The sequence below is a fragment of the Microplitis demolitor genome, chromosome 3 (genome assembly GCF_026212275.2).
Source record: "Microplitis demolitor isolate Queensland-Clemson2020A chromosome 3, iyMicDemo2.1a, whole genome shotgun sequence".
NCBI lineage: Eukaryota > Metazoa > Arthropoda > Insecta > Hymenoptera > Braconidae > Microplitis > Microplitis demolitor.
Window position 1 is genome coordinate 11,974,084 of NC_068547.1, and position 22,778 is coordinate 11,996,861.

Below are 22,778 nucleotides of genomic sequence, written 5' to 3' on the forward strand. Positions count from 1 at the left end.
GTGGGAAAAGAGTTATTACAAAGTGTATAATATTTTGTATCAAGAATTATCTTAAATGATAAATTTAATCTTTTTTTTTAAAGAAAATTGTGAAAAATCTTGTGGAAGAGAGAATCAACCCTCATAAAAAAAAGTTGTAAAGAAAATATACGTTAAAATATAAAAACAAATATATTTAATATACAGATAAAACCATAAAAAATATATCGGTATGATGATAAAAAAAAAATAAAATATAATAAAAGTATATATATAATATGTTTTTTTTTTTTCATAATTATTTAGATTTTCTAAAAATCTAACTATTGTATTGGTCCTCGTGACGCAACTTTTCAAAAATACTATAATTTTATCATTTAATCATTGAAATTAAAAAAATTTAGCTATGACAATAGTTCTCCTACTTTTTAGTAAATTCATAAAACTGTTCGAATTCATATTATTGCTGTGTAACACGTTTAAAATGAAAACATTTTAATTTAAGCGGTTACATACAACTTTGTTTCATTGAGAGTATATAAGTAATATGATATATCAATAACTAGAATATTATCAATTATGATAATAATATGATAGTAATAATAATATAGCTATTTTACACTGGCCCCAAAAATTAAGGGATAGAAAAACAATTCGAAATTTTTGGGTGATTTTCAACATGCTGTAATTCAGTGAAAAATGGTCGTAGAAAAAAAAAAAAAAAAGCAAATTGTAGCCTCAAGTTTCTAGTATTCTGGAGTAATCTTAAAAAACCGACGAAAAAAAAATTTTCAAAATTTTTGCTCGTCTTTCAACAAGTCTATGGGCTTCAATAAATTTTTTTTGATAATCTGACCTTATAATTCTTTTAAGAAATTTTATGCCCTTCAATTTGGCGGCCTCAAAAAGTCTCTACGACGATTTGGCGCCGAGTTATCATTGATCAAACCAAAAAAGTCCATTTTGGCTTTGATAATCAATAACTTCGGACGTATTGGTCGTACAGAGCATGGAAGTAGGGTTTTGAAAACCAGAAAACATTCTCTGCAAGACAAAATTAGTGGCTTTTGATAAAAAACTTTTTTTCGAAGCGATAATGTTTATTAAAAAACAGATCAAAATTCGCACATTTAAGATTACTCCGGAACTGTCTATGATAAAAAAATTTGAGGGCCAGATCTGAAAACTAGAAACTTGAGGCTACAATTTGCTTCTTTTCTTTTTTTTCTATGACCATTTCTTACCGAACTACAGCATGTTGAAAATCACCCAAAAATTTCGAATTTTTTTCTATCCCTTAATTTTTGGGACCAGTGTATGTATTTTCATAATTTCATTCTCTATAATGTATTTGTTATCGTACTTTATCAGGATTTCTTGGTATATTTATTTGAAAGGATGAAATAACGAAATAATGAAAAATCTACTTCCATTTTGGCTTCTGAATGTCTTTTTTTTACATATTCTAAGATATATTTTCAATATATTTGAATTACCATCGAATTATACAAACTATATACAAAAAATGGGTAAAAAGTAGCTACTAAAAATATATTTATTATACTTATTTTACATATATTCATATATTTTTTATGTGTTTTTATGGAGGATGAGTTTAAACTAAATTAAATGTACTAAATGTAGTTAATAGATAGCCACTTGTTGTTAAAAGTAAAAAATTAATTTTTTAAATAAGATAATCATTTACTATGAGAAATACATACTTTTTACTTTTTTAGAATACTTGGAAATGTAACAGGAGCAATAGTAAATGTAGATGAGTACAAAGTTCATGAAAATCAAGACGGTTCCGTTGATCGTACGAGAACCGATCTTTACCTTCATCTAGTAAATCGCCGAGATAATTCAATTTTAGACGTATCAGAAGTTCTTGAATTAGTAGATCGCAATATTGAAAAATTGGACGGTTTATTTAAAGATTTTAATGTTTTGGATACACAACCAGCTGAATCACAGCCAATTGTTCAATATGAACACGCCGAAACAACATTTTGGCTTTTAGTATTAACTCTGTTTCTTGGTGCACTATTAATTTTGTGCATTGCTCTATGCTTATCACAGAGAGCTTCATTTAAACGACAATTAAAAGCTGCCAATGCATCACCTTTCACTACTAACGATTCTGAATTCATACGTGGTCCAGGCAAAGTTCCAAATACTAATAAACATAGTGTAGAAGGATCAAATCCTATTTGGATGCATGCTTATGAGAATGAATGGTTTAAAAGTGATGAATCTTTTAGTCACAATTCCGATCCTGATTCGCTCGATGAAAATGCCTTAAATAATGAACAAATCATTAATGAAGCAAATTCTAGTGAAAGAATTACCAATGAAAACCCATATTATACTCAACCTGAACCTGCTTCAATATCTAGGTAAATATATGTTATCATTACAATTCTTAAGTACTTCGGAAAGTTTTACTTTTGTTTTCTATTCACAGCGTTGAAAGTATAACAGCCAATCAAAGTGAATCTTATCAAGAATCTCTAATATACCAACACCAAAATCCAGTTCTAAATAATCCTCTCGGTAAAAAAATCGAAACTACTGAGCTATAATTTATTATATTTCAGTAAAGAAATAAATAAATTTTTGTAAATAATTTATAATTTTTGTACTTAATATTTATTTATACGTTAATATATTTTGAGTCTCAGGAGACTCAGAAATTGACTCAGGATTCAGAAGTTCATATGTGGACAGGAAATTAGTCTTTGATAATCTAATCAATAAATAATTTAACTGTATCAACTGTAATAGGTTTATTTATAAGGAAAAAACAATTCAAATTAATAAAATATTCTATTAGTGAAAAATATTAAATTATTAAAGTGTGAAAACAATTTTTGTAAATGTTTATGAACAAATAAAATTTAAAAGAAAAAACCATTCAGCAGCCGAAATGGAAGGTAGATTTCTTACTTAATCGATCGAATAAGTTAATTTCGTACCTGAATATCTTGTGATACATGTTAGTGTGTAGTCATGGTTTGAAATTTCTCGGCAAACTTCAGATAATTAATTTGACAAAACATTGTATAGATAATATACCAATATAAACTTTACGCAAATAAAGTAATGCTATATTCATAGTCTACAATGTTTACCTAATTTTTAGATGTTTACTATCACCTAACGGTATTACTATTTACAAAATATTATATTTCAGTGCAAACAAATCAAAAGATTATTTTATTAGCGACAAGAAAAATTAAATCGAAATAGATTTTAATATGTAATGCATAAGTTAGTAAGACTTAAAACCATAAAAGATGCGTGTTTCTATATTAAATAAAATTTTCAATGCTTTGAAAGTATGATAAAACAGTAAAAATGTCAATCATAGAGCGTACAAGTACATTTAAAACATCATTAGTGATAAAAAAGATACTTTTAAAATATAAAATAGCTGTGAAATTTAAAAGTTCGTTTGTTCACAACAAAATACAACTGACGAAATTGAATTATGATGGGGCATGCAAAAGTTATGTGCAAAGATAACCATATTTTTATCATTTTTTGATTCCATTAAAATTTTCAAGGCTATCAAATTATTGGAAGAAATAGGCAAAACATAAAGTTTAAGCTCATAAATTAAAGCTTATTAGACAAGCTTTCAGATACTTTTTACAGAAATTGTCTATGAGTATTAGCTTTAAAATTATATAAACATGAAAGTGGATAAAAACTAATTTTTTCGAAAAATCGTGGAAATTTCAAACAGCCATAATTTCTAAACTAATTGACCGATTTAGCCTATCTTCGAACTTAACCGTGATAATCACCTATATAATAAATGTGAAAAATTTCATAAAGATCTGATAAGAATTGTAGCCGCAATCGTGTCCTCAAAACTTGTATATATATTAGGGCAGGTCAAAAAAATCAACAATTTTTTTTTTTTACAAATGCGATCGAAAAATGGGTTGCTAGACACCTTAAAAAAATTCTCACCAAATATGAGCTCTTAATTTTAATAGGAAGATCCTCCGCATCGCAGTTTTCTATTTTTTTCTCAATCCAATAGAAAAAAATACATACCTCATCATTAATTGATTGTACAAAAAAATGTTCGAAAAGAATTTTGTAGGAAATTGAATGCTCTACAAAAAAGGTGTCTTATATTTTTTCCGTAAACCTCACCATTCCAATGATATTGACGATTAAAGTTTAATCATTTTAAGACAAATTTCATTATTGTTTATGAATTTTATAACTCGACAATAACTGACTATTATAAAATGCGCAATACAAATTTTTGTAAAAAATTAACTGCTCTATGAAAATGTTGTCTTATGTTTTGACGATTAAATTAAGCGTTCAAAAGATATTCATCATCAAACTTTAATGTGTACTAATTGTAAGAGTTTCTGATAAGAGAATCAAAAAAATTTCTATGTAATTCATAAGTTTTGAGAACATTTATACGAATTTTAGTTTTTATCAGCTGAGAAACTTCAAAATATTTATCAAGTTTTTTTTATGTGTAAGTATCTTAGTCTACATTTAAAACAATAAATTGTGCATTATTTATTGCTTAGTTAATTATTTGTTGATAAAAAAAGTAAAATTTTCATTACAAATATATTATGATATATTTCAGTTTTGGAGAAAAAAAATGTCCAATTAATTATAGAAAAGTTTTTTATTTCAATTTCAAACTGAGTTATAAATTTTCATCAATTTTCTATTATAAGTAGGGTAGTTTTTTCGACGCTCTTTAACAACTTGCAATAAGATATGAAATACAAAACAAAAATTCTCTATAAAAGAAATTTTTCCTAGGACAATATCTAGCTATAGTGGGAAAATTTTTAAAGCCGTTTTGAAGACAATATTGAAAAAAAAAAAACAACATAATCGTGATTTCTAATAATTAAAAATAAAATGTTTAGAATTATTGAAAACAAAATTTTCAAAAATTTTGAAAATAAAAGTTTCATAATACCAATGTTAATGACAAAAAATGAAATTTGTATGAAATTCATGAATTAAATTGAAATTTTCCTGTATCTCATCAAAAACTCTTAAAATTAGTACACATTAAAGTTTGATGATGAATAACTTTTGAACGCTTAATTTAATTGTCAAAACATAAGACATAATTTTTATAGAGCAGTTATTTTCCTACAAAGATTTGTATTGCGCATTTTATATTAGTCAGTTATTGTCGAGTAATAAAATTCATAAACAATAATGTAATTTGTCTTAAAATGATTAAACTTTAATCGTCAATATCAATGGAATGGTGAGGTTTCAAAATTCTTCTCGAACATTTTTTTTTACAATCAATTAATGATGAGATATATGTATTTTTTCTATTGGACTGAGAAAAAAATAGAAAACTGCGATGCGGAGGATCTTTCTATTAAAATTAAGAGCTCATAATTGGTGAGAATTTTTTTAAGGTGTCTAGCATCCTATTTTTCGATCGCATTTGTAAAAAAAAAAATTGTTGACCTACCCTAATATATATATATATATATAAACATATATAAATTTTTCAACGAATGGTATTTTCGAACTCTATTCAACTAATTATGATAGGTTATGACAAAATTCCTTAAAAAATCGACCATGAGGACAAATACAAAACCTAGATTTTTAAAAAAAATCTACTTAAAAATACTTACATGGTATATATGTGTATGAATACGTTTTTTAGTAGACTAAAGAAATCGATATGGATGATTTACTGTAGTGAATGCAACATGTCGCATGGCTACTCGTAACGCACACGCGACAAAAATAAAATAGGTCATCCCATAATTTTTCATGGTATTATTATATTTTTTTAATATTCGGTCCAATCAAACAAAAAACTTACAAATTATTAAATTGATCAATATTTTTTACGTATTCAAAAATAATTATAACTCAAAATTATAGATATAATTAAAAAAAAAAAATGAAAATTCCAAATAATATAGTAATAAAAAACGATTATACTAAATGGAAGCAAAGTACAAGAACTATGGCCTTGTTGTGTGAATTACACGCAAGTCATAGGTTTCAAACTTATTCTATCTAAATTAGTAAATCAAATATTTCTCAACCAAAAATACAAATTTTTATCGTCAATGTTATTATGAATTTTTAAATTCTAATGAAAAAATAATTAATTTATTAACACTGTTGAATTATAAACTCGATATAGAGACAAAAATTTATTTTTTTATGAATGACCTAATTTTGATAAAACATATTATGGAAATAGATGATACTGTAAAAATTTAATAAATTATAATGGCGTGAATTTAAGGTGAGTAAATGGAAAACCCAAAAAGGTTGGGAGAAAACTAAACTACCTCAGTCGCTTATCGTCTTCCTGGACATTGTGCTTGCGTGCAACTTTATGGTAATTTGGGGTGAACTTAGAACCCGTCGGTCAGCCTGGGCTCATTCTCCAGCATATAGAGTACTATTCATTCCCCTACATATATGTATATACATAAATATATCAACATACAATCTACAGGGCAAGTGACCTCACATCGCCTTCTACAAAATATTCCACTCGATAAACAAGTGCAACCTATTCCCTATACTCTTCGAGGGCATTGCAAAGACATGTCTTATCCCCTCACTCTCTACACTACATTATTTCCAGTGTAATAAAAAATTGGTATGGTTTCTACAATAAAATAGAGGTAAAAAAAACAATTATGGTGATGGATAGATTTTAATGCTTTTGAAAAAAAAAAAAAATTTGTTGTAATAATGAAGTGACAACGAAAAAGGTCGAATAATTTGAAAAAAGCGTATAAATCTTTATTATAGAACTTATTCCTTCATACTTAAACACGCGATTTTTCTAGTACAGGACCAAGAACCCCGATAATTATATAAGGGTTCTTGTTCCTTTATATGTCAAAAGATATAATCTACAAAATTATAAAGTCTGAGTCATCATATTCAAATTATGTCGCACGCAGTTTATTATATATAACTACAAACTATACATGTTATATATAAGCGACGTTTTTCATTCATTTTCGATCATATTTCATATTGTAATTTTCAACTTATATGCTTGTTGTCTTTCAAATTAATATACATTTTCTGAAAACAATGTGATAAAATAAAAAAATTAAAACTTTCATATCCTAATATTGATAAATAAAATTATTAAAATCTTTATAGCTTTAAATTTATAAAAAATGTAAGATATTGCTCAGAATCAAGTTATAAATTTAATTATTTAATTTCTATTCGAAAAATTTTAATAAAAAACGAAATTATAAAAGCAGCACAAGTTTTTTTTTGCATGTTGACGCAGTTGATTGCGGGTTTTAGTAATGTTGAATATAGTTTCACTGCATTTGATCTCCAAACGGATAGTCAGGATCGTAAAACATAGTTATGTGGGTCAGCTACAACTTGTTCTATATCGTTATATATATGTAATATACCAAAGTGACCAGAGTAGTAAAAATAAAATAAAATTTCATTTATCTTGAATAAGTTTGAATTTAGTGAATAAAGTTAATTGAATAATGTTAACCAAAATTCTTAATATTTAAAAAAATATTTATCGCATCAATACAAAGTTTTATAAAAAATAAAAAATATTTTTATAATAATTTTTTGATGATAAAAAAAATTAATCCAGCACCTTAGAGGTGAACTGTTGATTTAAGGGTGGTTAACCACAACTATCGGTTATCCCTTCTACTAAAAACTATTACCCCTAAGTACCGTGACGTTTCGTCCACGTGACGACGCCCGGCGTTATAACCAAGGGGCGATCAACTTGAACACTGCGACTCTTTCACATGCCCCATCGCGTCCTTCGCGGCCACGTGTACCCTTGTCCTGCTACTCAATAATGCTTAACTGTGATACAAAATTTTGTGCTGACTGATGATTCGATCAAGTGTTTTTTAAAATTTAATTTAAAAAAAAAATAATAAGAAATTAATTAGATTTTCTCGTAACCAAGTGTTGTTATTTATTTCAAATAAAAATCAATATATATAAATAAAAAAGTTGAATGAACTTTGAAGAGTATTTTTAATGTCTCATAAACATTTTTTTATTTATAAGTGATACTGAAATTTGAATACTGGGATGTACTTTGAAATACGCGCCGAGATCATGCATCTTGAATATAAAAAAAAATTTTAAATGGACACTTGCAGGTAAAATATTTTATTTATTAGTTGTTATTTTTTTCATTGATTATAAAAAAATAATTTTAACGCGAGAAAACAATTTCAAAGCTAATTAAATAGCGAACTTATAGCATGATGACAAGTCAATTTAGATATTTGATCGCTCTACATTGAACAAAGATGACCACAATGATAAGGAGTGAATATTTATACCTTAATGTCACGATTAAAAAAATTTTTCGTTCAGAGATATTTCTTTCAATGAAATAGAAATGAATAAAAGCTTTTAAGTTTTTTAAATGAATGAAGTCAGTAATTTATTAACTGACTATAATTTATCCATTAGATAAAAGAGGCCAAAAGAATTTTTCTTTTATCGTGGATGTTTGCGAAAAAATAATTGCTAACCGTTAAAAATAATGTTTGGCGCGGGTCGTTCGCGCCAACGATTTTATAAACAAAGATAAACAGTATTTGACCCTATTTTCAAGAAATCTTAATGTATACACTTACCACCATAGTCACGCATCAATTTGTAACTGACGTGGCAAGTCTCGAGCTTTAGATTATCAGCAATCCCGCAAATTTTTCGTTTGTTTGCTAAAAAAAATCAATAATTTTACTAAAAATAATAATAAAATATTATTTTGTAATTATTAAAAATAAGTATATAAAAATAAAAAAAGATGATACAGGTCAGATAAGATTATATAATTAATAGTATCGATGCTATTCCTTGATTATAAAAATCAATTTACAAGACTTTATCAATGTAATCCATCAATTTTTTTATTTTTTGATAAATCGCTGGTAGCTTTAAAAAAAAATGTGTCGGCCATCCATCAAAATAAAAAAAGCAATCATAATATATTTGCTAAGAAATATCATAATTCATAATAATGTGATGTAATTATCTATTGTAATAATTTATGAAGGACGATAGGTGTTACAAGCACTCAATATGTTTTCATACAAAAAAAATTGATTTATTTTAGTAAATGTCAGAAAAGCCAACGACCATTTAATTAGATTGACCTATATTATTTTGACCCACAATATAAATAAAAATAAAATAATATAATTTACTAAAATAATTTTATGAATGTTATAATGCAATTGGATTTTAGGAAAAAAAATCTTGACACGTGCACTCAGCAAAAAAGAATAGATGAGAATCGTTTGAACTATCACGCAACCAAAGACATTGACCACCCAAACGATATAAATAATTACTGGATAGTATTAAGTCAGCTGACTTGATTCTACTCTATAATTAAAATTTAAAGGAAAAAATCGGTCTATAAGTTGACCCTGCGGGCCAACTCCAAAACTTCTCCCTATTTTCAAGCTCAAGAAGCACGAAAACATTGTTGTGAATACATTTTCGAGCTCGAAAATGCTTTTGTTTACCATTGTTTTCGATCAAAATCGTTTTAAGCATTTCTTTCTCCTATGATATCTTGCGAACGAATTAACTGATTTTTATGGTTAAGGCGGCAATCGACGTGTTTTATTAAGTTCTAGAGCTGATTAGATTTTAAAATTTATCGGATGAGTCACTTCTAAGATAATCGAAAAAAACCGTTTTTCACCATTTGTTTCTCCCGCGATATCTCTCGAACAAATTAACTGATTGTGATAGCTGAGGCGGTAATCGAGGTGTTTTATCAAGTTATAGAGGTCATTCGATTTTGAAGTCGATCGTTCCACTCATTTCTGAGAAATCAATAAAAAACAAAAAAAAACATTTTTTTTTTTCGTAATTCGCAAATATTTTCGAGTCTATTTGATCAAATGATCTATAATTTTCAGGAAGGTTGATGGCCAACAAGCTCTTTTGACCGCTGCAAGAACCATTTGAATCGATTCATTAGTTAAAAAGTTATAGACCGGTCACACACACATACACACATGCACACGCACACACATACATACATACATACAGACACTCTGGCATTATTCTGAAAATAGTCAGGATAGCTTCCTAGGACCTCAAAACGTCGACATCTGATGAAAACTCGATTTTCGAAAATCGGGGTGAAAACAATAACTTCCCGAAATTTTTGAAAATCGTCGATTTTCTTAGCGGAAAGTTAAAAACTTTTGAAAATCGTCGATTTTCTTAGCGGGAAATTAAAAAAAAAATAACCCGACTTGAAATTTCGATGAGGCTTGTCAAAGAATCAGTTTGGCCCTAACTAAGACAAGCCTAATTCGTATCTTATCAGATCTTCATCAGACAAAACGGACATTGGCATGCCGACAAAATTCCAGATTCGATTGTGATCACGAAACTCTGTGGCATTGCCGAAATGCAGCATACTATTGGAATTCTTGACTTATAGGTAGCAATGGTAACCTAAGGTTTACTGAACTTTGGTATGCCAAAGTAAGGTGAAACTTGAAACGTCTATGGCAAGTCGCACTCAGGCCTAATATTAGAATTCCGGACTAAAATCGGATTGAGATGACCGAAGGCTTGCTAAAGTTAAGTATGTCAAATTTGGCTTTAATTAGGAACGCCTTCGTCATTGCCTAAATTAGGTATATCTTTGTAATTCGTGGATGGTCCCGAATAATATTTAAATTGCACAAATAAACTTAGGAGCCACAATCGGTAGTGTAGCGTAGTAGTTAAAGCATCGGTCTTTCGTGCGTAGGGCCTCGGGTTCGAATCCCACAATATCGGTCCTTGATAAGTTTCGCGTTTTTTCTTGAATTAAAAATTTCTAATTTGATTGGAAATTAAAATAACATTAATTTAGTACATCTGATGATAACTAAACTGCAAAAAGAATTTTAAAAGCAAAAAAAAAAAAAAGAAAAAATATTTAATTTCAGTAAACAAAATTATATGATCAATACAATCATACATGTCCATATATTGCCAATTTTTATGCATAAGCATAAGGCTCATATGCGATGCATGGTATGCGAAGGATGGTTTCTAAGCCGCTGTCTAAGAAGGAAACCAAATTAAGCAAGGCCTCGCAACTGCGTTACTTACGGGATCTCGAGCTAGTTTGGTTGCCTCATTTGGCGCAAGTCTGGAATTTGGCATTCCTTATTCGGGCCAAACCACTGCCTACCTCATATTTTTAGTTGGGAATAATAATAATAATAAAATAATATTAAAAATGAAGAAATGCATAAGAAAAAGAAATTTTTTTTTAAATTAATTATTAATGAAATAATTAAAGGCAATATTCACTTGATTCTGATTACTGTTTTTTTTTTTTTGGGTCAATGCAATAGGGCAATTTAAAGTAATTCGATTTTTTATTGTATCGATTACAAGGACAGTTTCTATGGACCTAAAAAAATACTACATTCAACACTAAAATTCGTTAACTTTAATGAAATTTCGACTTAACTGAAAATTCATACCTTCAATCACCTTACAATTTAGTTTGAGTGGAATTTTTAATTATTTTATACAAAACAAAAATCATTATTGTATCAACAGCATTAATGACTTGAACTAATTTCTATTTTTTTAACTGAAAAAAGTTATTGTGTTATATCAAATACTATAGAGTTAGTTCAAACAACTCGGTACCTTCCTTCGAAAAACTTTCAGTTAGAGTAAAATATACTGCCAAACGTAGAGGGTGGTAGACTCCATCGCTTGACGCGCTTGACTGTATCCAAACGTACAGAGTACTTGAGCCAAATGAATCTGGTTTACGTCAGAAATCTTTTTTACAGTGTACTAGACGTTAAAAACGTAAATTTAACCTTTCAAGACGTAAACAGCCGTAAAAACGAATTTTGGGCGTAGTTGACGTACGAAAACTTAAATAAGACATTTGTAATCATAGACACAATATTTCAAATTTCCAACAAAAAAATTAAACTATATCAGAAACATTTCATTGCCAATAAAACATATCTAGCCACCAGAAGACGAGAAATAAAAATTTTCAGCAGATATTGAAAAATGTTTTGAGCCTTGTAGGAGATAATTCTACTGATCACTCGTAAACTAATTAAAAGAGTATAGTCCCAAAGAGTTATCTATTACAAGGTACAATACATTTTTCAAAAGTTGCTGGCAATTTTTATTTATCGTCTTCTGATGGCTAGATGTTTTTTTTCATCAACGAAATGTTTTCGATATAGTTTAATTTTTGTATTGCAAGTTTTGAAAGATTGTGTCTACGATTACACAAGTTCTACTTACGATTTCGTACGTCAACTACATCTAAAATACGTTTTTACGGCTATTTACGTCTTAAAAGGTTGAATTTTTGGTTTTTAACGTATGTACTAGACGTATCAATCTACCATTGAAATTTCGACTCCGGAGATCAAAGAAAATTTACATGAATCTAAATAGATTTAAACTTTAAAAAAATTAAATTTGCGTTGATCGAATCAGATCTCGTTTTAAAAGTTTTACTCAACAATGAAACTTAGACATTAATTTTTAACAACTCCATTAAAGAATGAATTTTATTCGATCAAAAATCATCAATGCTATTATTAAAATGATTAAGTTAAATATTATTACAGAATGCCCTTAGAAATATGGTTAAATATATGGATCTATTTGAATTTGGTCTTGGTTGGGACAAAAAGCGCACGACCAAGATTCGATACATCAACAGATATGGGGAATGTTCTTGTACCGGCAGATGCAGAAGTTGATTCAGTTATTTATCGATTACGTGCCACTGATCAGGATGTTGATTTTCCATTGGTATTTGAAATTACAGCAACTGTAACCCCAGTAGTTAAAATTGAAAATTTACCATGTACTTTATACAACAAAGTTTGCCAAGCGAATGTAATTTTAACAAGACACTTGACCGCTGGACGTCTTCACGATTTCGCTGTACGAGTACGAGACTCCAAAGGTGATTCAAACTCAATGCAGGCTACTATTTCCGTGACGAATGCAACTACACCACGCGATAAAATATTTCCGCATATACCAGCTCTTATTATGGTCCCGGAGGTTCGTATTCTATTCATTTCCTGCATACAATTGTCTTGAAAAGAAAGAGCTTTATTTTTTTTTTCTTATTTATTTTTTTTTTTTTTTTATTGGACTAGGATGTTAAACCTGGCAGGGAACTTGATTACATTTTAGTACGATCAAATCCTTGGAGCGGAAAACCCGTTTATATTGAATTGTGGGTACGTAATAAATGTTTAAATTTCATAAAATATATACATAAATTAATATTTATATTATTTTATCTAGCAACCTAAAGAATTATTTACCATAAGACAACGCCAAGATCCTAGCAATACAAAAGGAGTAATTACATTAATTGGAGAATTGGATTTTGAAACTCAATCAATGTATACTCTGACTATATATGCAACGGTACTATTTTTATTACATTTTCAAAATTAGGTAAATCTTTAAGATTGCGACTGGTCCCATTTCTTAAGTTATAAAATGAAATATTGAAAATATAAATAAAGATAATATTTCCAATCGTTACGAGGCACAGTAGACTGATAACAATCATAGAGTATGTCCGAAAAGCTTTATTGAGAAATTCTTAATGCACACTGGACACAATTGTATCCTATTCTGGCACTAGTAGATATGGAAAATGGTCCGAGGCGAAGCCTCGGCCAACAATTACATGTGATCTGAGACATTTCTTACTTTACTTCCTTAGACGTGTAATATACTATTGTTTAATCTTAGTAAAAATTTACTCCAACCAAGAATATTTTCTTGTAATAAGTACACAAATTCTTAAATCAAGAAAATATTACTCGATTGGAGTATATTTTTACTATTATCAAACAAATATTTACTCGGGAGGATACAAACACGCAGAGAATTGAATACAGTTTTTTTTTTTCAGTGCACTAAACAGAATGATTAACACCAATAAACTTCCAAATTAATTGCTTTATTGATGATAAGATTTAGTTACATCAAAACATGTTAGATGACTAATCATCAATTTGAATTTTGTACATAGAACATTAATTTGACGCCAAATTTAAAAAAAAAAAAATTACTTACATTTTAAATTTACTAACTGTAATTACCAATCGGCTGACTAAAATGTTAATTTACATGATTAACTAATAAATAAAATTTAAACAAGGAACGTTTTCATTTTCGAAGGGACTTTATAACTCAACAAATTTTTCGAACAATAAATATTAATGTAAAACGAAGTAAATATATGAAAGTATAAATAAAATAAATGGAACGTACAAGTAGATTACACCCAATGCCGCCTATTTGTCGGACACTACATTGAAATTTGAAATCGATTCGATTTATCAATCACATTTAAATGGCGCAGATAATTTAAATTTAAAAAAATAAAAGTTTTTATTACTATACTTGAATTTTTTTTTGGACTTTGAAGAATGAAAAATGTTTGATTGTTATTATTTATCTACAGGACCCATACACAGAACGTCAAAGAGACACAAGAAACATAGCAGGCCTACATTTAGTCGTAATAGTTCAAGATGTCCAAGATGTTGCTCCAATATTTACTTTAGCACCACCTCTTACAAAAATAAATAATACCGTCCAACCTGTACGTTCTTCATATTCGTAAAATAAATCAACAGAAAATAAATTACACCATCAAAAAAACCAATGTTAATTTTATTTTGTTTATTTATCATTAGGGCGATGTTATTTTAAGAGTTCATGCAGAAGACGGTGACAAAGGGGTTCCCCGGGAAATAACTTATGGTTTAGTGTCGGAAGGCAATCCATTCACACCATTTTTCAACATTACTGAATCCACTGGTTTGTATATAATAAGGAAGGATAATAATTATAATAAGAATAATAATAACAATAATATACATTTATTTGGTACGACCATTTTTCACGAAAATGCAGCCTTTCGAAAATCACAAAAAAATTTATAAATTTTTTTTTGTTCCATCAATTTTTTGGATAAGTATATTATAATTATTATTGTTATTATTATTATTATTATTATTATTATTATTATAATTATAATTATTATTATTATTATTATTATTATTATTATTATTATTATTATTATTATTATTATTATTATTATTATTATTATTATTATTATTATTATTATTATTATTATTATTATTATGATTATTATTATTATTATTATTATTATTATTATTATTATTATTATTATTATTATTATTTTTTTTTTTTTTTTAGTTAAATGCTCAGGGGGTTATCCCCGGTAGTCCGACTCTACCGAGGGCCTCACCTGAGCGCCAAATCATTACTGCTGCGATGCTTCATCAACAAGATGATCAGCATGCGCAGCAGGCCAAGTTTCGTTGCCTTAGGAGACGGAGGGATCCGAGAATAACAGCCTTTTGCATCCGCGATGCCAAAAACTCAACTTGCGGAGAACAAGTTGGGATTTTAGCCAATGCAGACACAAAAGTCTGTTTCATCCCTCCTAGGACGCCAACAATAAGTACGACAAGCTTGACACGGTAGCCTGGGTAGAGTTTGCCAATTTCAAACAGGAGATCCTGATATATTTCGTGTTTGTGCTCTTCTTTAACCGTGATGTTATACTCAGCAGGTGCTGAGAACTCGATAACATAAATGTCACGAGCGGTTTTATCAAAGAGCACAATATCAGGTTTATTGTGATCGATTTTCCGCGTTGTTGCGAATGGCACGTTCCAATAAATACGGCAACGGTCATTCTCAACAACTTGCGGAATATCTCCTGGCAGATAAGGCAGCACTGGTGTTTTATCGATACCGTGAGTATGTCTTAGGTGGTAGTAAAGTACTCGCAGAGCAGCATTGTGACGCTGGACATATGCATTTCTTGCCAGCACAGGACATGCTGACAACAGATGCATAAGCGTCTCAGGATGTTGCTTACACACCCTACACAAAGTGTCGGGTAGCTGCATCTGGAGCACTTTAGCACGGTATTCAAGAGTATTGATAACACCATCTTGGCAGGCAAAAATATATCCTTCGGTCTCAGACATCAGGCCAGCTGACCTGAGGAAGGAAAACGTCAGCTGCTCGGACAAGCCATGTTCACGCACGTGTTTAAAGAACACGCTGTGCATGGACTTGTCCATATGTGTGCTGAGCAGTTTTTGTTGCTCAGCATTGCTGATGACCCTCTTAAATTCCTCCTTAGGGAGTTCGATAAGAGGGTTTACTCTTCCAAGACCGAGGGATTTTGCCGCGTAGATTGCTGCCTTATATAAAAACGTTCCCTTATGCCTATTCTCATGACTATGAACAATTTGCATAAGGAAGTCGTTTTCATCTGCAGTGAAATTGACAACCTCGTATGTTATACCCAAAACCAAACGATCGTGTAGACACTCCAAGCTCTGTAAACCTCTCCCTCCGATGTGCCGGGAAAGGTATAATCTGGTGATGGAGGATTTAGGGTGCATGCTCCGATTCATATTCATGACTTTGCGTGTCTTGATATCGAGATCTCTGAGTTCTTTTCGGGCTCATTTCAGAACACCGAAAGAGTAGAGGAGTACCGGGACAGCAAGCATGTTTGTTGCAGAGACTTTGTTTTTCCCGGAAAGTTCTGATGACCAGATTTTCCGGAGTCTCCGCACATACTCGCTGCAGAGAGTCGTTTTGATTTTCGAGGCGTCCTGCATAGGACTCCCGTCAATCCCTAGATATTTGTACGACTCTCCGGCGTCAAGATGGTCAATGACGCTCCCATCTACTAACTCGATATCCTCACGCACATCAGAACACTTACCCTTCACCAGATTAACGACCGCGCACTTGTCCAACCCAAAAGCCATGCCAACATCCCGGGTATACTCCCCTACAATATTCAAGGCTGTCTGAAGGTGTTCCTCATCAGAAGCATACACCTTCAGATCATCCATGTAGAGTAAGTGGGTGATCGAATACTTTCGATCATTTGATGGACCCACTGAGTATCCACGGGTGCGGCGTAGCGCAACAGATATTGGCAGCAGTGAGATACAAAACAGCAGAGGGCTCAGAGAATCTCCCTGAAAGACTCCTCGTTTGTACTGTACAGCTTCGGTTACACGTTTGTCGTTGCCACATGAAATGTGGAACCGTGTTCGCCAAAGCTGCATCGTACGCCGAATGCATCCCACTGTATCGCGATTGACCCCAAGGCATTTGAGCAAAAAGAGAATAAGCTCATGAGATGTTGAGTCAAATGCCTTGCGGTAGTCAATCCAGGCCATTGACAAGTTGCGCTGATAGCAGATCGCGTCTTGAATGACACAACGATCCACTAACAGATTCTCTTTGCAACCTGACAGGCCTCTTTTACTGCCACGTTGTTCGTATATCTGCTGCCATACAGGGTCTATCTCCTGCAGAATGCGATTATTCAAGATTTTGGTGAAAATCTTATAAACCGCATTCAAACAGGTGATAGGCCTGTAGTTTTTCGGGTCAGACAAGTCTCCTTTCTTTGGGATGAGCACGGTTCGCCCTTCTACAAGCCAGCATGGAATTGGTTCATTACCTCTGATGAACGCTGTAAAAACCCGGGCCAGATGACTATGGGTAGAAGTTAATTTCTTCCACCAAAATAGGTTAATGCCATCTGGACCCGGAGCAGCCCAGTTCTTACCATTGTTCAGAGCTGAACGAACTTCTTCCACGCTGACTTCGGGGCTCTCTTCATCAGCATTGTCGTTGCAATGTTGTCGACAAAATGCTTCGAAGTCGTTGAGAGCTGGAGTGTCACGATTCACGTTCGGTTGATCACCATACAACTCGGACCAGAAAGCTTCTACTTGCTCGATGGATGGGGAATCGCCAGAAACAGATGTCTTAGGTGTCAGAAAGCGTGAAGGACTTAACCGAAACAAAGAGTTATCGGTAAGCCGCTTCAGCTTTTTCTCTAGTGACTTTTTAGCAGTCACTAGAGCCCGCAACCTGTTAAGGGAACCTTCTTTGATATTAAGAAGATTCTCCTTATTCAGTGTGTGATGCTGATAGCGTAGTCCAGCCGCAATGCGGCGGACTTTGGATGTAAATGCTTTACGTGCATTTACATACTCAATCACACACTGAATGCGGGAGACATGTTTCCGGAGATCATCAATCTTTAGTGACAGCTGCCCAATGCGCCCTCTCATCTTTGCCTCAGGAGAAGAAATATTTCTCCTCGCTGGAGGTAAGAGTGAGGAAGCAGCATCATAGACAGCTTGATTGATGGTGAGCAAAATAGAGTCTTCCTGAATCCGGGCAGATAGTTCTTGGTTTACCGTGTCAAGTAGCTGTTTTGGGTAGTGTATCTTCTTTGAGATACATACTTGTCGCCTTTCAAAATCATTGTCAGCGTCTTCAGAAGAACGGCGTCTCTCTTGATGTAACTGTGCTGGAAAAGACAGACGATGAGATAATCGTCTGTTCATTAACAGTGATCTCCGTGTTCGCCGGAGATGAGAGGCATAGTCTCGGAGATGTTGTTGTGACAGATGGCTGTAGTTAGGATGCATATTGCTCCAGAGAGCATGCATACTCGCCATGTAGCCTCTCCGCTCCGGTTCACTGTTATTATAGCACATCAAGAGATCGACTCGTAATTCCTCCGTCCACCTAAATGCAGTCCGTTGTTCGCCAAGGTCGTCATCGTTCGGAATCTCGGTACTCCGCCCAGCTAGTGGGTTGCCCTCATCCGAGAAGGGCAGGTTGTGGGGAGCACTTCCTGGTTCAGTATTGTCTTGAACTCAGTATTACTTTACGTTGGGGAGTTAACCCAACGTAAAGTTTGTTGTGCGATTGGTAGGCCAGCAGATGGGAGGCCAGCCTACATTGCCCACGATGCGCCACGGGGTAAATAAGACCCCCGCTGGCCGCACAACATGCACCGCGGGCGATTATTATTATTATTATTATTATTATTATTATTATTATTATTATTATTATTATTATTATTATTATTATTATTATTATTATTATTATTATTATTATTATTATTATTATTATTATTATTATTATTATTATTATTATTATTATTATTATTATTATTATTATTATTATTATTATTATTATTATTATTATTATTATTATTATTATTATTATTATTATTATTATTATTATTATTATTATTATTATTATTATTATTATTATTATTATTATTATTATTATTATTATTATTATTATTATTATTATTATTATTATTATTATTATTATTATTATTATTATTATTATTATTATTATTATTATTATTATTATTATTATTATTATTATTATTATTATTATTATTATTATTATTATTATTATTATTATTATTATTATTATTATTATTATTATTATTATTATTATTATTATTATTATTATTATTATTATTATTATTATTATTATTATTATTATTATTATTATTATTATTATTATTATTATTATTATTATTATTATTATTATTATTATTATTATTATTATTATTATTATTATTATTATTATTATTATTATTATTATTATTATTATTATTATTATTATTATTATTATTATTATTATTATTATTATTATTATTATTATTATTATTATTATTATTATTATTATTATTATTATTATTATTATTATTATTATTATTATTATTATTATTATTATTATTATTATTATTATTATTATTATTATTATTATTATTATTATTATTATTATTATTATTATTATTATTATTATTATTATTATTATTATTATTATTATTATTATTATTATTATTATTATTATTATTATTATTATTATTATTATTATTATTATTATTATTATTATTATTATTATTATTATTATTATTATTATTATTATTATTATTATTATTATTATTATTATTATTATTATTATTATTATTATTATTATTATTATTATTATTATTATTATTATTATTATTATTATTATTATTATTATTATTATTATTATTATTATTATTATTATTATTATTATTATTATTATTATTATTATTATTATTATTATTATTATTATTATTATTATTATTATTATTATTATTATTATTATTATTATTATTATTATTATTATTATTATTATTATTATTATTATTATTATTATTATTATTATTATTATTATTATTATTATTATTATTATTATTATTATTATTATTATTATTATTATTATTATTATTATTATTATTATTATTATTATTATTATTATTATTATTATTATTATTATTATTATTATTATTATTATTATTATTATTATTATTATTATTATTATTATTATTATTATTATTATTATTATTATTATTATTATTATTATTATTATTATTATTATTATTATTATTATTATTATTATTATTATTATTATTATTATTATTATTATTATTATTATTATTATTATTATTATTATTATTATTATTGGAAATACTCCAATGTTGTCGTTGAGAAGACACACACAAACCTTACGGTGATCTAAGGTACGCATGCGTTGAGCTAAACGGGTCCCAAAAGTGGTGTATGTACAAGTATGACCCACAATTCATTCCTTACCACGTACCCTTGACAACTAGACAATGTGTAAAACTATATATAAACTTATGTATCGTAGAAGCGCGTGCAACTGTATATAATTAAATAATAAACTTTATCATTTACTTTAATCGACTAAAATTATTATTTAAACAACAGGTTATGGGCCCAGAACACGTCTGGTGCGTTTAAAAGCTTTGTGCAAATGTAAAGATAAAAGTGCGTTCGAAAAACCGCGAGTTAATAAATAGTGAAACGTGAGTTAGTAACGTAACACAAAAATGGCGGGCACGAGTAGTAGTATACAGGCGCTGTCAAAGGAAAACTACGACACTTGGAAGATACAAATAGAAGCATTACTGATCCAAAAGAAGCTATGGCGATTTGCTGATGGAACATCTATAAAACCCGCAGAAGTCAGCGGAAACGAAGAAGCCATTGCGAAGTGGACTGAGGGAGATCAATTAGCACGTGCAAGCATGATACTGGCCATAGCACCATCGGAACTAAAGAGCATAAAGACATGTAAGACGGCAAGGGAATTATGGCTGAAATTAGAAGAAATATACGCATCAAAAGGACCGGCGAGAAAGGCAACATTACTGAAATCGTTGTTCGTACAGGACGAAGAAGAGGCGAACCAGATCCAAGACGAACCAAAATTGAAATGGTGTCTTGACAGTGGGTGCACCACACACATGTGCGGAGACGAAAGAATTCTCGAAAATAAAGTCACGTGTAATTCAGTACTGAAGTTGGCAACTGATGCTTCAACGACTGCCAAGGTGAAAGGCGTGGCTAAAGTAGCGGTAAGCGGAGGCCGAATACAATTGGCCAAACTACATGACACACTATATGTTCCAAATTTGAGAACTAATCTCATGTCGGTATCAAAAATTACGGAAAAAGGAAAAACAGTGATTTTTGATAGTAAACAGGCGATAGTAAAAGATGCCGATGGTAACACAGTAATGACAGCCGATCGAGTCGGCGATCTATATTTCATGAAGGAAGGAAATAAAATAGAGCAAGCACAAGCTGTCACACGGGCAACCAGTAGAGGAGCACAATACCCATCGAGTCTATGGCATAAAAGACTCGGCCATTTACACATGAATGGAGTTACGAAGTTGTCAAATGAAAATTTGGCTACAGGAATAAACATAAATCCGAAAGGCGAAAACCACGTGTGCGAAGTATGCTGTCGAGGAAAAATGGCAGCAATGCCATTCGAAGAGCGACCCGAGAGGAGTCAGGTGTCACTAGAAATTGTACACTCTGATGTCTGTGGGCCTATGAGGGTGGTTTCCAACGGCGGAGCGCGGTACATGGTCACATTCATCGACGACTGCAGTACGTGGTGCGAGGTTTACTTCCTGAAAAGCAGGGATGAAGTATTCGGTAAGTTCAAAGAATTTAAAAGCATTGCTGAAACTTTTACTGGCCAGAAAATTAAATTCTTACAGTCCGACAACGGCCGAGAGTACGTCAATGCCCAATTTGATGAGTACCTGAGAGAACATGGGATCCAAAGAAGACTATCCGCGCCATATACTCCTGAGCAAAATGGAGTAGCCGAAAGAAGAAATAGGACGCTGCTCGATACAGCTCGATGTATGCTGATCGAGGCAGGTATGCACCAACCATATTGGGCGGAAGCAATAGCCACTGCAAACTACATACGTAATCGCTGTCCAAGCAGGGTTATCGGCGGGAAAACGCCATATGAGCTTTGGTTCAGGAAATTACCTGATCTGCGACACCTAAGGGTGTTTGGTGCGAAAGCTTATGTCTTAGACAAGACAGTCGGACGCGGAAAACTGTATCAAAGGGCGAGTACTGGTCGTTTAGTCGGATATGATCAACGAGCAAAAGCGTACAGGGTACGTTTGGACAATGGTAAAGTGGTAATTACTCGCGACGTCAAGTTTGACGAAAACCAGAGCGCGAGTAACAAGGAGGAAGAGCCTATCGAAATTACAGAAGAAGAGCGGACTCCAAGAATCAACGAAAGGGTGAATCGAAAGGAATCTGAGAAGATATACGTAAATGTCGATTTAATAAAGTTCGGAGACGACGAAGAAAACACCGAAGAGGGCGATGAAGAAATACAAATAGTAAAAAGGTTACGTGGAAGGCCAAGAACCATACGCACAGGAAGCCGAGGTCGTCCGCAAAAGCAATATAGAACTGAAAGCATATCGAGTACAGGATCAACAAACAAAGAAGATGATGAAAATG

The 22,778-nt window shown here is 30.7% G+C and overlaps 1 protein-coding gene across 1 annotated transcript in view; it reads left to right on the forward strand.

Annotated features, from left to right (window-relative positions):
- The window catches only part of LOC103578536 (uncharacterized), an 82,594-nt gene that overhangs the window by 43,753 nt on the left and 16,063 nt on the right, over positions 1–22,778 (forward strand). The window contains exons 10-15 of the mRNA XM_053737228.1: positions 1,719–2,378; positions 12,636–13,080; positions 13,179–13,262; positions 13,330–13,455; positions 14,507–14,647; positions 14,742–14,865. Of these exons, the coding sequence (XP_053593203.1) occupies positions 1,719–2,378; positions 12,636–13,080; positions 13,179–13,262; positions 13,330–13,455; positions 14,507–14,647; positions 14,742–14,865 (1,580 nt within the window). The remainder of the gene's footprint in view (positions 1–1,718; positions 2,379–12,635; positions 13,081–13,178; positions 13,263–13,329; positions 13,456–14,506; positions 14,648–14,741; positions 14,866–22,778) is intronic.